The 14,482-nt window shown below is 51.1% G+C and overlaps 1 protein-coding gene across 6 annotated transcripts in view; it reads left to right on the top strand.

The window, feature by feature from the left end:
* The window catches only part of PAQR5 (progestin and adipoQ receptor family member 5), a 48,216-nt gene that overhangs the window by 10,470 nt on the left and 23,264 nt on the right, over nt 1-14,482 (top strand). For 3 of the 6 annotated variants that reach the window (XM_060175670.1, XM_060175672.1, XM_060175671.1), the window contains one exon: nt 7,997-8,127. The exons of 1 other annotated variant lie outside the window; for it this stretch is intronic. In XM_060175670.1, coding sequence (XP_060031653.1) covers nt 8,077-8,127 — 51 coding nt within the window. In that variant the 5' untranslated portion in view covers nt 7,997-8,076. Of the gene's footprint in view, nt 1-7,996; nt 8,128-12,674; nt 12,698-14,482 lie in introns of those variants that run through there. 2 more of the 6 variants (XM_060175673.1, XM_016193345.2) reach the window with 2 other exon arrangements.

Here is a 14,482-nt window from a genome sequence, read left to right as displayed (position 1 = left end):
CAGACCCGCCGTGTGGACCAGGCTTTGTTGACGGCCCGCCCTGGCTTTGTTTCCAGGATCCCACATGTGAGAGAGATCTTCCGCTCTTTGTCTTCCTGTCATGTCCATCTTTCACGGTGCTTTTGAGATTTCAGATCTTAAAGATACTGAACAAGGAGCTAGGAGCCAGCTGCCCCCCACCCCTTGTGCTCCAGGACCCGGGTTCAAGTCTCCAGCACTGCATGAGGGCACATGGACAAGGGACAGTGTCATAAGCGGAGCCTCTGCTTCTCTGTCTTTCTCTCCCTTTCAGTTTCTCCCTCTCTCTCTTTAAAAATATTTTTAATATTTATTTATTTATTTATTCCCTTTTGTTGTCCTTGTAGTTATCATTGTTGTTATTGACGTTGTTGTTGTTGGATAGGACAGAGAGAAATGGAGAGAGGAGGGGAAGACAGAGAGGGGGAGAGAAAGACAGACACCTGCAGACCTGCTTCACCGCCTGGGAAGCGACGCCCCTGCAGGTGGGGAGCCGGGGACTCGAACCGGGATCCTTACGCCGGTCCCTGCGCTTTGCGCCTTGTGTACTTAACCCGCTGTGCTACCAACCAGCCCCTTCTATAAATTTTTTTTAAAGGGGGCTGGGTGGTGCTGCGCCTGGCTAAGCAGTGCACATAGTACCAAGCACAAGGACCTACACAAAGATCCCGGTTCGAGCCCCCCGGCTCCCCACCTGCGGGGGGAGGTCAGTTCACAAGCGGTGAAGCAGGTCTGCAGGTGTCCATCTCTCTCCCTCTCTGCCTCCCTCCTCTTGCAATTTCTCTCTGTCCTGTCCAATAAAATGGAAAAACTGGCCGCCAGGAGCAGTGGAGTCGTAGTGCTGGGAATGTGGAATCTCGTCGAGATGACCTGCGGGTGAATGTGGAAATAAAAGCGAGGCCAGCTGTAGGGGCGGCGACGGGCATGCGGGAGGACTCGATCCTTGGAGGCAGGAATGTCAGTGACGCTCTGCTCTGCGCCCTGCCGCCCTCTCCTAAAGTCAGTGCAGCTTTAAAGGTGGGGCCTGGCCAACCCGCAGGTGTCAGGTTGTGGCCGGGGCAGGTGTCAGGTGTGGTGGCCGCTGCGGAGCTTCAGCAGCAACGGACTAGAACAGCCTCGGGGAGCTGGGCGGCCAGCGGTGGGGCTTGGCGACCTGTCCGCAGCTGCCTGGGGGAGGCGACCCAGATACGCGGACCAGCAGGACGGACCAGTTCCTCTCCTGGGGCCAGGGCGGGGCGGGCTGTGTCTGTGATTCTGTCTTGGGAAGGCCCGGTGGTCCTGAGGAGCTGCTGGCTTTGGCCATGTTTTGTCAAGAAGAGAAAATGGGGGAGTCGGGCGGTGGCGCAGCGGATTAAGCGCACGTGGCGCAAAGTGCAAGGACCGGTGCAAGGACCCCGGTTCGAGCCCCCGGCTCCCCACCTGCAGGGGGGTCGCTTCACAGGCGGTGAAGCAGGTCTGCAGGTGTCTGTCTTTCTCTCCCCCTCTCTGTCTGCCCCTCCTCTCTCCATTTCTCTCTGTCCTGTCCAACAACGACGACATCAATAACAACAATGATAACTACAACAATAAAAAAGGGCAACAAAGAGGGAATCAATATTAAAAAATAAAAGAAGAGAAAATGGAGGGCTGGGCAGTGGCGCCATGTGACAGGGCACACAGACCCGGTTCAAGCCCCTGCTCCCCACTGCAGGGCGGAGTCTTCACAAGTGGTGAAGCAGGGCTGCAGGGGTCTCTGTTTCTCAGTCCCTCTCTATCTCCCTCCTCTTCTCAATTTCTCTCTATCCTAAATAAAAAATAAAATAAGTTACTTGATAAGAGTTTAACATGTCTTAGAAAAGAAAGAATGGGGAGTCGGGCGGTAGCGCAGCGGGTTAAGCGCATGTGGCGCAAAGCGCAGGGACCGGCATGAGGATCCTGGTTCGAGCCCCCGGCTCCCCACCTGCAGGGGGGAAGCTTCATGAGAGCTGAAGCAGGGCTGCAGGTGTCTCTCTCTCTCAATTTCTCTCTTCTGTCAAATAAAATAGAAAGAAAAAAACATAAAGTATGGCCACTGGGAGCCGAAGACTCACCAGGCTGGCAACGCACACCCAGTTAAGGGCGCATAGTGCTAAGCTCAAGGACACGTGCAAAAACCCGGGTTCAAGTGCCCACACCCCAGCTGCAGGGGGGACGCTTCACAAACAGTGAAGCAGGTCTGTAGGTGTCTCTCTTCCACCCTCCCTCCCTCCCTATCTCCCCTCCTCTCTCCATTTCTCTGTGTCCTACCCAATAAAGTGGAAAAATGGCCTCCAGGAGCAGCGGATTCCTAGTGCCTGCACCGAGCCCCAGCGATAGCCCTGGAGGCAAAATAAATGAGTAAATAAAATATGAACGGGCCAGCACCCTTGTGCCCTGGGCCCAGTCTTCTGTGGACATCAGTCCCGCTGGGTCTGCCGGCAAAATAAACTTGGCTTCCTGCATCCCAATCTCGGGGTGTCCCGGCTCTCTGCCTGGGACCCCGTAACACCCCCACCCAGCCCCTTCTCCTTACTGCTGTCCAGGGACTCTCTCTCTCCTGAAATCCCAGAGACCACAGAGCCAGCACAGGCTGAGCACCTGCCTCTGGGGGCGCCCTGCGTCCCCGCCCCACGCCTGCCCCCCCCACCTGCTCAGCCTGGACTGTGGTGCTGCCGGGGACTGAGGTGTGGACGAGGCTATCCTTCCCTCCTTCCTTTCCCTGCCCTTAGTTTTAAGATTTACTTACATATTAGAGAGAGAGAGAGAGAGAGCCAGAGTCACTGGACAGCCCCTCAGGCTGCAGTCCTGAGCTCCCCTGCATGGCGACACCCCCCATGCACACTGGGCAAGTCCTCTGTCACTGTCGCTCATTCATCCTGTTTATGCTCCTCACTCCGGGGGGACTTTATCTGCTTCCCCAAAAAGTCACTTCTCTCCACTTCCTGATGGGGTCTAGCTCCTCACCTCTCCTCATATGGTTAGTGATTTATTTATCAATTTTTATTATTTACTGTCTCTTTCGTTGTCCTTGTTTTATTGTTGTTGTAGTTGTTGTTATTGATGTCATCGTTGTTGGACAGGACTGAGAGAAATGGAGAGAGGAGGGGAAGACAGAGAGGAGGAGAGAAAGACAGACACCTGCAGACCTGTTTCACCGCCTGGGAAGCGACTCCCCTGCAGGTGGGGAGCCGGGGGCTCGAACCGGGACCCTTACGCCGGTCCTTGCGCTTCGAGCCACGTGTGCTTAACCTGCTACGCTACTTCCCGATCCCCATTATTTATCTTCTTTTATAGAGACAGAGAAATCAAGAGGGGAGTAGGAGAGAGAGTAGGGAGAGATACCTGCAGCCCTGCTTCACCACTTGTGGAGCTTCCTCCCTGCAGGTGGGGGTGACCAGGGGCTCAGACCCGGGTCCTTGAGCTTGGTGACTTGTGCATTCAATCAGGCGCACCACTGCATGCCCCCACATAACTCTTTTTAACAGATTTATTTAAGGGAGTCGGGCGGTAGCTCAGCGGGTTAAGCAAAGCGCAAGGACCGTCATAAGGATCCCGGTTCGAGCCCCCGGCTCCCCACCTGCAGGGGAGTCGCTTCCCAGGCGGTGAAGCAGGTCTGCAGGTGTCTGTCTTTCTCTCCCCCTCTCTGTCTTCCCCTCCTCTCTCCATTTCTCTCTGTTCTAACAACAACGACGTCAACAATGAAAAACAACAAGGGCAACAAAAAGGGAAAATAAATAAATAAAAAAATTTTAAATATATTTATTTACTAGAAGCACTGGATGGTGGTACATTCAGTTGAACACACATGTTGCAAAGCAGAAGGACCTGGGTTCAAGCCCCTGCCACCCACCTGCAGGGGTGAAGCTTCACAAGCGGTGGAGCAGAGTTGCGGTCTCTCTCTCTCTCTTCCCCTCCCCTCTCAATTTATCTCTGTCTTTTATTCAATAAATAACAAATAAAATATTTAAAGCAACATTCACTAGAGAGAAAGAAGAATCACTCTGGTCACCTGGGGGTTTAAACGCACGGCCCCTGGCTTGAGAGGCCAGCGCTCTGTCCTCCACACTCCCTCCCGGGCCTCTGCCCACATTTCTAAACTGCTGCTGTGGACAAGGCCAGAGGAAGACTTTATGAAAGTGACTCAGAGCTGTCCCCCCCGTGCTGTGTGCCCCCACCCCACACGCTGCCTGTCACCTTGTCACCAGGGACGCCGACCAGAAGCCGCCAGCCCGGGCAGGTGGAAGCGCAGGTTCACCCAGAGAGACCCGACTCCGCTCCCTGGGGACAGTCCTTAATCTTTATTCAATCATTTATTTATTTCTACCAGAGCCCTGCTCGCTGCTGCTGGTGCTGGGAATTGAACCTGGGACCTCGGGGTCCCAGGCCGGAAAGTCTTTTTTAAAAATGTTTTTTATATTTATTTTCCCTTTTGTTGCCCTTGTCTTTTTATTATTGTTGTGGTTATTATTGTTGTTGTCATTGATGTCGTTGTTGTTGGCTAGGACAGAGAGAAATGGAGAGAGGAGGGGAAGACAGAGAGGGGGAGAGAAAGACAGACACCCGCAGACCTGCTTCACCGCCTGCGAAGCGACTCCCCTGCAGGTGGGGAGCCGGGGGCTCGAACCGAGATCCTTACGCCGGTCCTTGTGCCAACTCCCACAAACAGACTTTAAAAGGCCAATTAGATTCTATAAACCCCAAAGGAGCTGGGGAGGAAGACAGGGAAGGAGGGGAGCCCCCAGGCTATGCCAGCCAAGGTGCCCTGTAAGCCGCACCCCTGCCGCCGAGCCTTCGTCACCGTCTGGTCGTCTTCGAGGCCTCACTTCTCTGTCTGGTTGCAGGGCCCTGCTCCCTAGTCAGCGGCCCCGTGGGTGTGGACCTGTGTGTCAGAGGGCAGAACCTGATCCACAGGCCCGGCGGCTGGAGCGGGAGCAGGTTCTGGGAACCGACCCACCCTAGCTGGGCACGGCCCGGCGCCACCCAGGGGCTCTGGTACCAGCGCTGACTCCTCCCTGCCTCCCGGCACCGGCTGCGAGCTCCCTGCCCTTGGGTGCTCCCGGCAGGGCTCCGCGGTGACCACGGTCCCAAAGCCACGTCCTCTCGAGGGGCCTCAGACAAGTCGTGGGTGTGCCTGGCCGGCCCCTGCCAGCGCTGTGCCCTGGATCTTCCTGCAGGGAGAGTGTGCTGAACGTCCCGCTGCACTCAGCACTCAGCCCTCAGCACTCAGCTTGCGCCCCATGTGTGAGTGTGGTTTTTTAAAAAAATATTTATCTATTTTATTCCCTTTTGTTGTCCTTGTTGTTTTATTGCTGTAGTTATTATTGTTGTTGTTATTGATGTCGGTGGATAGGACAGAGAGAAGTGGCGGGGGTGGGAGACAGAGTAGGGGGAGAGAAAGACAGACACCTGCAGACCTGCTTCACCGCCTGGTAAGTGACTCCCCTGCAGGTGGGGAGCCGGGGGCTCGAACCGGGATCCTCACGCCGGTCCTTGTGCTTTGTGCCACATGCGTCTAAATCGCTGCGCTGCCGCCCGACTCCCGTGAGTGTGTTTAATTGAAGTGTTTAAGTGATCTACAATAAACATTAAATACAGAGGCCGGGTGGTGGTGCACCTGACTGAGCGCACGTCACAGTGTGCAAGGACGGACCCAGGTTCAAGGCCCTGGTCCCCACCTGCAGGGGGCAAGCATCATGAGTGGTGAAGCAGGGCTGCGGGGTCTCTTTGTCTCTCTCCCTCTCTATCACCTCCTTCCCTCTCAACACCAGGCTGTCTCTACCCAATAAATACGTAAAGGTAATTAAACAAAACAGTAAATACAGCTGGGTCTATGGGTAAAATTTCAGTTTTCTGCAAAACATCCTCTCCCCCAGCCTCGGTCCCCTCCACCATCAGACACAGGACCTGAAAGCCCAACACAGTCCTTTGCTTTGGTGCAAGACACCAGATCCAGTCCGATGAGAAAGACAGGAAGAAAGAGGGAAGGAACCAGACGTCACTCTGGCACATGTGCTGCCGGGGATCGAACTCAGGACCTCAAGGTTGAGAGTCCCATGCTCCATGCACTGTGCCACCTCCCAGACCACTGTCCTCTGTTCTTATTTCTCCACTTCTGTCTAGATGCTCAGCGCTGGCTAGTGGTGGTGGTGGTGCTGGGGATTGAACCTGGGAAACTCAGGCAGAAGAGTTTTGTTTTTGTTTTTAAAGATTTTATTTATGAGAAAGATAGGAGGAGAGAGATAGAACCAGACATCACCCTGGCACATGTGCTGCCGGGGATCGAACTCAGGACCTCGTGCTTGAGAGTCCAAAGCTTTATCACTGTGCCACCTCCTGGACCACCAGAAGAGTGTTTTTACAGAACCGCTGTGCCATCTCCCCACGATTCTTGTCTCTAAATGGCCTCTTTACGTGACCGGCAGGGTGCACAGGACTTGTCCAAGTAAGGCCCTGGGTTCGACCCCCTGTACCACATATACCAGAGTTATGCTCTGGTTCCCTCTCTCTCTCTAAATACTGATATATATATATAATATATGTCATATATAATATGTATACATAATTCTGATATAATAAAGAAGCCACCAGCCCTGTTACCAGGTTGCTCTGTCTTCAAGAAGCACCTCAGGGTTAAAGGAGACAGCATGGGGAGTCGGGCGGTAGCGCAGCGGGTTAAGCGCACGTGGCACAAAGCGCAAGGACCGGCGTAAGGATCCTGGTTCGAGCCCCGGCTCCCCACCTGCAGGGGAGTCGCTTCACAGGCGGTGAAGCAGGTCTGCAGGTGTCTGTCTTTCTCTCCCCCCCTTTCTCTCCATTTCTCTCTGTCCTATCCAACAACAACAACATCAACAATAACCACAACAAGGCTACAACAACAAGGGCAACAACAGGGGGGAAAATGGTTTCCAGGAGCAGTGGATTCATGATGCAGGCACTGAGCCCAGCAATAACCCTGGAGGCAAAAAAAAAAAAAAAAGGAGACAGCATGGTGGTTCTGTAGAAGACTCTCCTGCCTGAGGCTCTGAGGCCCCAGGTTCAACCCCCAGCTCCACTATAGCCAGAGCTCAGCAGGGCTCTGGGAAAATAATAATTATTATTATATAATTGTTATTATAATATAACATTATTATTATTCTGCAAAAGAGTTCTCCTACCTGAGGCTCTGAGGCCCCAGGCTCAACTCCCAGCACCACCATCAGCCAGAGTTGAGTAGGGCTCTGGGGTCTCTCTCTGTATCTCTCTCATTAAAATAATGAAAAAGTGGGAGTCGGGTGGTAGCACAGCGGGTTAAGCGCAGGTGGTGCAAAGTGCAAGGACCAGTGTTAGGATCCAGGTTCGAGCCCCGGCTCCCCACCTGCAGGGGAGTCGTTTCACAGGCAGTGAAGCAGGTCTGCAGGTGTCTGTCTTTCTCTCCCCCTCTCTGTCTTCCCCTCCTCTCTCCATTTCACTCTGTCCTATCCAACAATGACGACATCAACAACAACAATAATAACTACAACAACAATAAAACAACAAGGGCTGCAAAAGAGAATAAATACTAAAAAATAATTTAATAAATTCAATAAAGTTTAAAATTTTAATAAATTTAATAAAGTTTAAAAAATTCTTTTAAAAAATAATTAACTAATTAAAAAAGCGTTTAACAAACCAGGAAACTAATGGAGGAGGAAGGGGCGGGGAGCAGCAGCTCCTTAGACTGGCCTGCCCTGGTTTGTTTTGAGGGGGTTCTCAGAGCTGCGTTCTTCTGCCCACCCAAGAGGCATAGACTTAGGGTCCCCCGGCTGCCAGGCACAGCCCGGGAAGTCACCTGCCTCTCAGATCCTCCCAAACAAATATGAGGTCCCGGGGGTCTTGGTGGCCCTCCCCAGCGTTCTCCACCTCCAAGCGGCCAGGTCACGAGCTCACCCCCCAGCCCCCAGCAGCTGTAGCAGGAAGGACCCAGAAGGCTGACAGCTCACAGTGGTGTCTCTTCCCCTTCCAGGGCAGTGCCCGCCGGCCATGCCAGGACTCTGAACGAGGTCTGGGACCCCAGGGGCGTTCCGTCACCAGCCCGGCTGCAGGATGCTGAGCCTGAAGCTGCCCCCGCTGGCAACCATTGACCAGGTGCCCGAGGTTCGTGTTCCCGGCCCAGCTGTACCCCATCCTCTCCAGACCTGGGCGTGGGGGGGTGCGTGTGTCCCCAGGTGGAGGCTGATGGGTGGTGCAGTGCAGGCCTTGCATCTGTAAGGTCTGGGGTTTGAACCTCAGCACTACAAATGTTGGCGTGATGCTCTGATTCTCTCTCTCTCTCTCCCGTTAATAAATACTGTAGTTCTTTAATTTATTTCTTTATTGCCTCCAGGGTTATCTTTGGGGCTTGGATGAATCCACTGCTCCTGGAGGCCATTTTTGTTGCCTTTGTTGTTGTTGTTATTATTGTTGTTGCTGTTGGATAGGACAGAGATAAAGTGAGAGAGGAGGGAAGACAGAGAGGAGGAGAGAAACACAGACACCTGCAGACCTGCTTTACTGCCCGTGAAGCGACTCCCCTACAGGTGGGGAGCCGGGGGCTCGAACCGGGATCCTCACGCAGGTCCTTGCGCTTTGCACCACGTGCACTTAACCCACTGAGCTACCACCCGGACCCCCCAGACCCTCCAGTAGTTGTTTTCTTTTTTAAAGACTTTATTTATTTATTCATGAGAAAGATAGGAGAAGAGAGAGAAAGAATCAGACATCACGATTCTGGTACATGTGCTGCCAGGGATTGAACTCACGGCCTCAAGCTCAAGAGTCCAGTGCTTTATCCACTGCGCCACCTCCTAGACCACCACTTGGAAAAGTTAACAACAAAAGTGAGCACTGTGGCCCCACTGTAGGAGAGATGTTTTGTAGACAAGCCTGTGGCGCGTGTGCTGAGCCTGAGTTCAGTCAGTCAGGTTGGCTATCCCCGTGAGAGACTGGTTGTCCTAGCTTCCCCCCCCCCCACCCTTTACTGGGGACGAATGGTTTGCTGTCGACAGCAGTTGGCCCATGTGTGACATTTCTCAGTTTTCCACATAACAATCTCAGCCCCCACCTTGGTCCACCTCCACCGTCATGTTCCAGGACCTGACCCCCCCCCCCAAGTCCTTGACTTTAGTGCAACACAAACTAGGTGTTTCCAGCAGCACAAGAACCATATGATTACCCTTCACACACCACAGCAGAGAGCAGGCTGGGGAGACAGCACAGCGGTTATGCAAGAAGCCTCCCCGCCTGAGGCACCAAAGGTCCCAGGTTCAGTCCCTGGCACCACCAGCAGCCAGCGCTGAGCAGGGCTCTGGTAACTCACTCACTCACTCACTAAAACTAAAAGCCAGAGACTTCCTATGCATGTTCTTAATTGGCCTTTTCTGAATGTCTCTGGACTTCATTCTGGCTTTGACTTTAACTTTAGCTGACTGACTTTTTCTTCAGTTACTTTTTCTTACTTTATTTTACTTGTAGACAGAACAAGAGGGACACAGAGGAAAACCAGCACCAAAGCTTCCTTCAGTGTGTGTGGGGGCGGGGGCTGGACTCGAACCTGTGTCATACACACACACACATGACAAGGTAATGCACTGTGTAGTCTTCTGCTAGCTTTCTCGGTTAGTCTGCAATGCCTGAAGGTCACACTAGGTGTTCCTTTTTTATTCATTTTTTTAAATTTGCCTCCAGGGTTATCACTGGGACTCGGTGCCAGCACTACGAATCCACCACTCCCAGCAGCTGTTCCCCGTCCCTTTTTTTTAAATATTTATTTTATTTATTTATTCCCTTTTGTTGCCTTTGTTGTTTTATTGTTGTAGTTATTGTTGTTGTCGTTGTTGGATAGGACAGAGAGAAATGGAGAGAGGAGGGGAAGACAGAGAGGAGGAGAGAAAGACAGACACCTGCAGACCTGCTTCACCGCCTGTGAAGCGACTCCCCTGCAGGTGGGGAGCCGGGGTTCGAACCGGGATCCTTACACCGGTCCTTGTGCTTTGCGCCACCTGCGCTTAACCCGCTGCACTATAGCCTGACTCCCTCCCCCGTCCCTTTTTTATCCAACAGCAAAGAGAGACATTGAGAGGGGGTGACAGAGAGAGAGAGAGAGAAAGAGAGATTGACCTGCAGCCCTGCTTCACCGCTCATGAAGCTTCCCCTGCAGGTGGGGAGCCGGGGGCTCGAACCAGGATCCTTAAAGTCCTTGCACTTAGCCCACTGCGCCACCACCCGGCTCCCTTTTTTTTTTTTTTTTTTTTACCAGAGCCCCGTTCAACTCTGGCTGATTCTGGTGCAGGGGATTGAACCTGGGGCTTTGGAGCCTCAGACATGAGAGTTTCTTTGCAGAACCACTGTGCAGTTTACCCCTGCCCCATAAAATAGATTTTCTTCTAGGCTTCATTTCAGAAAATATTATATATTAGGGCGTTCTGTTATGTCGTCACATAACTTGTGTTCTGTTGAAAATGGCACCAAATTAAACTACTATTTTTTTTTACTGGGGGAATTGTTTACAGTCACTAGTAAATATAGGTTTTGGGTACATGTGTAAATGTTCTCTGTTTCTATTTTTTATAGAGACTGAGAGGAGAGAGAGAGAGAGAGAGAGAGAGAGAGAGAGAGAGAGAGGTAGAGTATACTTGTAGCCCTGCTTCACCACTTGTGAAGCTTCTCCCCTGTGGGCTTGAACCCGGATCCTTAAGCACTATAATGTGGGCACTTCAGTCACTGCAGCACTTCCTGGTCCTTATGTCGCTCATTCTTAGTCATTGTTCTTAGGTCTTTTTTGTTTGTTTGCTTTGTTTTTAAATTAATCTCAGTGGGAAGAAACAGCAGTGAGTTTTTTCTAAGGTGGACTGACAAGGGTTATAAAAAAAAACATTTTTTTCCCCAAGTTGCATTTTTTTAAAATAATAGTAGGTTACAAGGTTGTAGGGTCCCAGGGAGAAGTTTCACTCCACACCCACCACCAGTATTCTGTGGCCCTCACAGTGGTGGGTGACCACCAGAGTTCTCACGACGTCTTAGAAACTACTTCTGGTGTTTGTTTGTTTTTCAGGGTCATGTATCTCAGTTCTTTAGAGAAACCACTTAATAGCTGTCTTTCACTTAGCTTATTTCACTAAGCATAACCAGCTCCATCCACTTTGTCCCAAAGCATACAAAGTCCTTTTTTTTTTTTTTCCTGCCAGTGACTAGAATTCCATGGAGTTCACATCCCATAACTTCTCTGTCCAGTCACCTGTGGCTGGGCATCTAGGCTGCCTCCACTCTTTGGCTGTTGTGAGTAATGAGGCTGTGCACACCGGGTGCGCGTGTCCCTTTGGGGAAGTGTTTGCATGGCCTTTGGATAAATGCCTGAGAGTGGGATTGCTGGATTCTAGTAATGGCTTTGCATTCGTTTAGTCTTCTGCACCGCCCCAGTGTGCACTCCCACCAGCGGAGGAGCAGAGCTCCCTTTTCCTCCACAACCTCTCCAACACCTGTTTGTGGTCCTGGTTGTGGACCTAGGCCATTCTCTTGGGTGTGGGTGGAATCTTAACATAGTTTTGGTTTGCATTTCTCTGATGGCAAGTGAAGCGGAACATTTCTTCACGTCTGTGAGCTGTGTGTATCTCTTCTTTAGAAAGTTGCCTATTCGGTTCTTTGGCCTGCTTTCTTATTGGATTTTTTTTCTCCTTCTTGTTGAGCTTACCAGTGCTTCATAGATGTTTGCTAGCAGTCACCTGTCTGCTGTGTGATGTGTGAGTATCTTCTCCCAACCACTGTGCCTGCCTCCTGTTTACCCTGTGGAGTTTGCTTCTGACAGGCCAAAGCTTTTCTGTTTGCTTTATCTCCTCTTGTTTCCATTCCCCACGCCCAGGAACTCAGTCTCCAAATCAATATGTTTTTGATGTTAAGATCTCAGAGTGTTTCATCATTATTTTAGAGTTTCTGGCCTAATATCCAGATCTTTCATCCATTTTAATCTGATTTTGATGCATGCTGTTAAATGATGATCTAGTTTTCTTTTTCTGCCTCCAGAGTTACTGCTGGGGCTCGGAGCCTGCACTGTGAACACTGTGAATCCACTGCTCCTGGATGCTATTTTTTCCCCCTTTTGTTGCCCTTGTTGTTTATCATCGTTGTTCTTTTTATTGTTGTTGTTGTTGTTATTGCTGTCATTACTGTTGAACAAGACAGAGAGAAATGGAGAGAGGAGGGGAAGACAGAGAGGGGGAGAGAAAGACAGACACCTGCAGACCTGCTTCACCGCCTGGGAAGCGACTCCCCTGCAGGTGGGGAGCCGGGAGCTCGAACCGGGATCCTTAGGCTGGTCCTTGCGCTTTGCGCCACCTGCACTTAACCTTCTGTGCTACTGCCTAGGCCCTAGTTTTCTTTTTTTTTTAAAAAAAATATTTTATTTGTTTATTTATTTATTTATTAGCTAGAAAGAGAAAGGGAAATAGAGGGGGAGGAGGGTAGAGAGACACCTGCAGCCCTGCATCACCACTTATGAAGCTTTCCCTTGCAGGTGGGGGTGGGGGGACCAGGAGGCTTGAACCTGTGTCCTTGTGCACTGTACTGTAACCAGATGCACCACCCACTGGCCCTTTGGTTTTATTTCCTACACGGGGCTGTCTGCTTGTCCCAGAACCACCTGTGAAGAGACTCCCACTCCCCACTGAATACTGTCTTGCTCCTTTGTCATTTGGTAGGTGACCGTGTCTGTGCGGGCTCGCTTCTGGGCTCTCCGGCCTGCCTCAGTGGCCCTGCTGTCCATTTCCACTCTAGTGTCCTGCTGTTTTGACCACTACCACTTTGTTCTCTAGGCTGAAGTTGGTGAGCATGATACCATCATTATTTTTCTTTTTTCTCAGAATTGATTTTGTTAGTTGTGGTTTTTTTATGGTTGTATACAAATTTTGGGACAAGTTTGATTTCATTGGAAAATATCATTGGGATCTTGACAGGCACTGCATTAAAAAGTAGATTGAAAGGAGTCAGGTGGTAGCGCAGCGGGTTAAGCGCACATGGTGCAAAGCGCAAGGACCGGTATAAGGATCCCAGTTCAAGCCACCAGCTCCCCTACCTGCAGGGGAGTCACTTCACAGGCGGTGAAGCAGGTCTGCAGGTGTCTATCATTCTCTCTCCTTCTTTGTCTTCCCCTCCTCTCTCCATTTCTCTCTGTCCTACCCAACAACAACGACAGCTATGACAATAACAACAACTCCAAGAAGCACCAACAACAAGGGCAACAAAATGGGAAAAATGGCCTCCAGGAGCAGTGGATTTGTATTGCAGACACTGAGCCCCAGCAATAACCCTGGAGGCAAAAAAAAAAAAAAGTGAATTGCAGGGAGTCGGGCAGTAGCACTGCGGATGAAGCACACAAGGCGCAAAGCGCAAGGACCGGGACCGACGGTGTAAGGATCCTGGTTCAAGCCCCCGCTCCCCACCTGCAGGGGAGTCACTTCACAGGCGGTGAAGCAGGTCTGCAGGTGTCTATCATTCTCTCTCCTTCTTTGTCTTCCCCTCCTCTCTCCATTTCTCTCTGTCCTACCCAACAACAACGACAGCTATGACAATAACAACAACTCCAAGAAGCACCAACAACAAGGGCAACAAAATGGGAAAAATGGCCTCCAGGAGCAGTGGATTTGTATTGCAGACACTGAGCCCCAGCAATAACCCTGGAGGCAAAAAAAAAAAAAAGTGAATTGCAGGGAGTCGGGCAGTAGCACTGCGGATGAAGCACACAAGGCGCAAAGCGCAAGGACCGGGACCGACGGTGTAAGGATCCTGGTTCAAGCCCCCGCTCCCCACCTGCAGGGGAGTCACTTCACAGGCGGTGAAGCAGGTCTGCAGGTGTCTATCATTCTCTCTCCTTCTTTGTCTTCCCCTCCTCTCTCCATTTCTCTCTGTCCTACCCAACAACAACGACAGCTATGACAATAACAACAACTCCAAGAAGCACCAACAACAAGGGCAACAAAATGGGAAAAATGGCCTCCAGGAGCAGTGGATTTGTATTGCAGACACTGAGCCCCAGCAATAACCCTGGAGGCAAAAAAAAAAAAAAGTGAATTGCAGGGAGTCGGGCAGTAGCACTGCGGATGAAGCACACAAGGCGCGAAGCGCAAGGACCGGGACCGACGGTGTAAGGATCCTGGTTCAAGCCCCCGCTCCCCACCTGCAGGGGAGTCGCTTCACAGGCGGTGAAGCAGGTCTGCAGGTGTCTGACTTTCTCTCCCCGTCTCTGCCTTCCCCATCTCTCTCCATTTCTCTCTGTCCTATCTAAAAACGACGGCATCAATAAAAACAACAATAATAACTACAGCAACAAAGAAAAACAACAAGGGCAACGGGAGGGAAAATAAACAAATATTAAAAATTGGATTGCTTTTGATAGAACAGTCATTTGAATAATATTTATTATTCTAATCCAAGAACAAAGAATATTCTTCCATTTCTTTGTGTCGTTATTTTGGGATGGAGA

Source organism: Erinaceus europaeus, chromosome 16 (genome assembly GCF_950295315.1).
Source record: "Erinaceus europaeus chromosome 16, mEriEur2.1, whole genome shotgun sequence".
Classification (NCBI taxonomy): domain Eukaryota; kingdom Metazoa; phylum Chordata; class Mammalia; order Eulipotyphla; family Erinaceidae; genus Erinaceus; species Erinaceus europaeus.
Note: the sequence above shows the minus strand (reverse complement) of the source record. Positions and strands in the feature narration are given on the sequence as shown.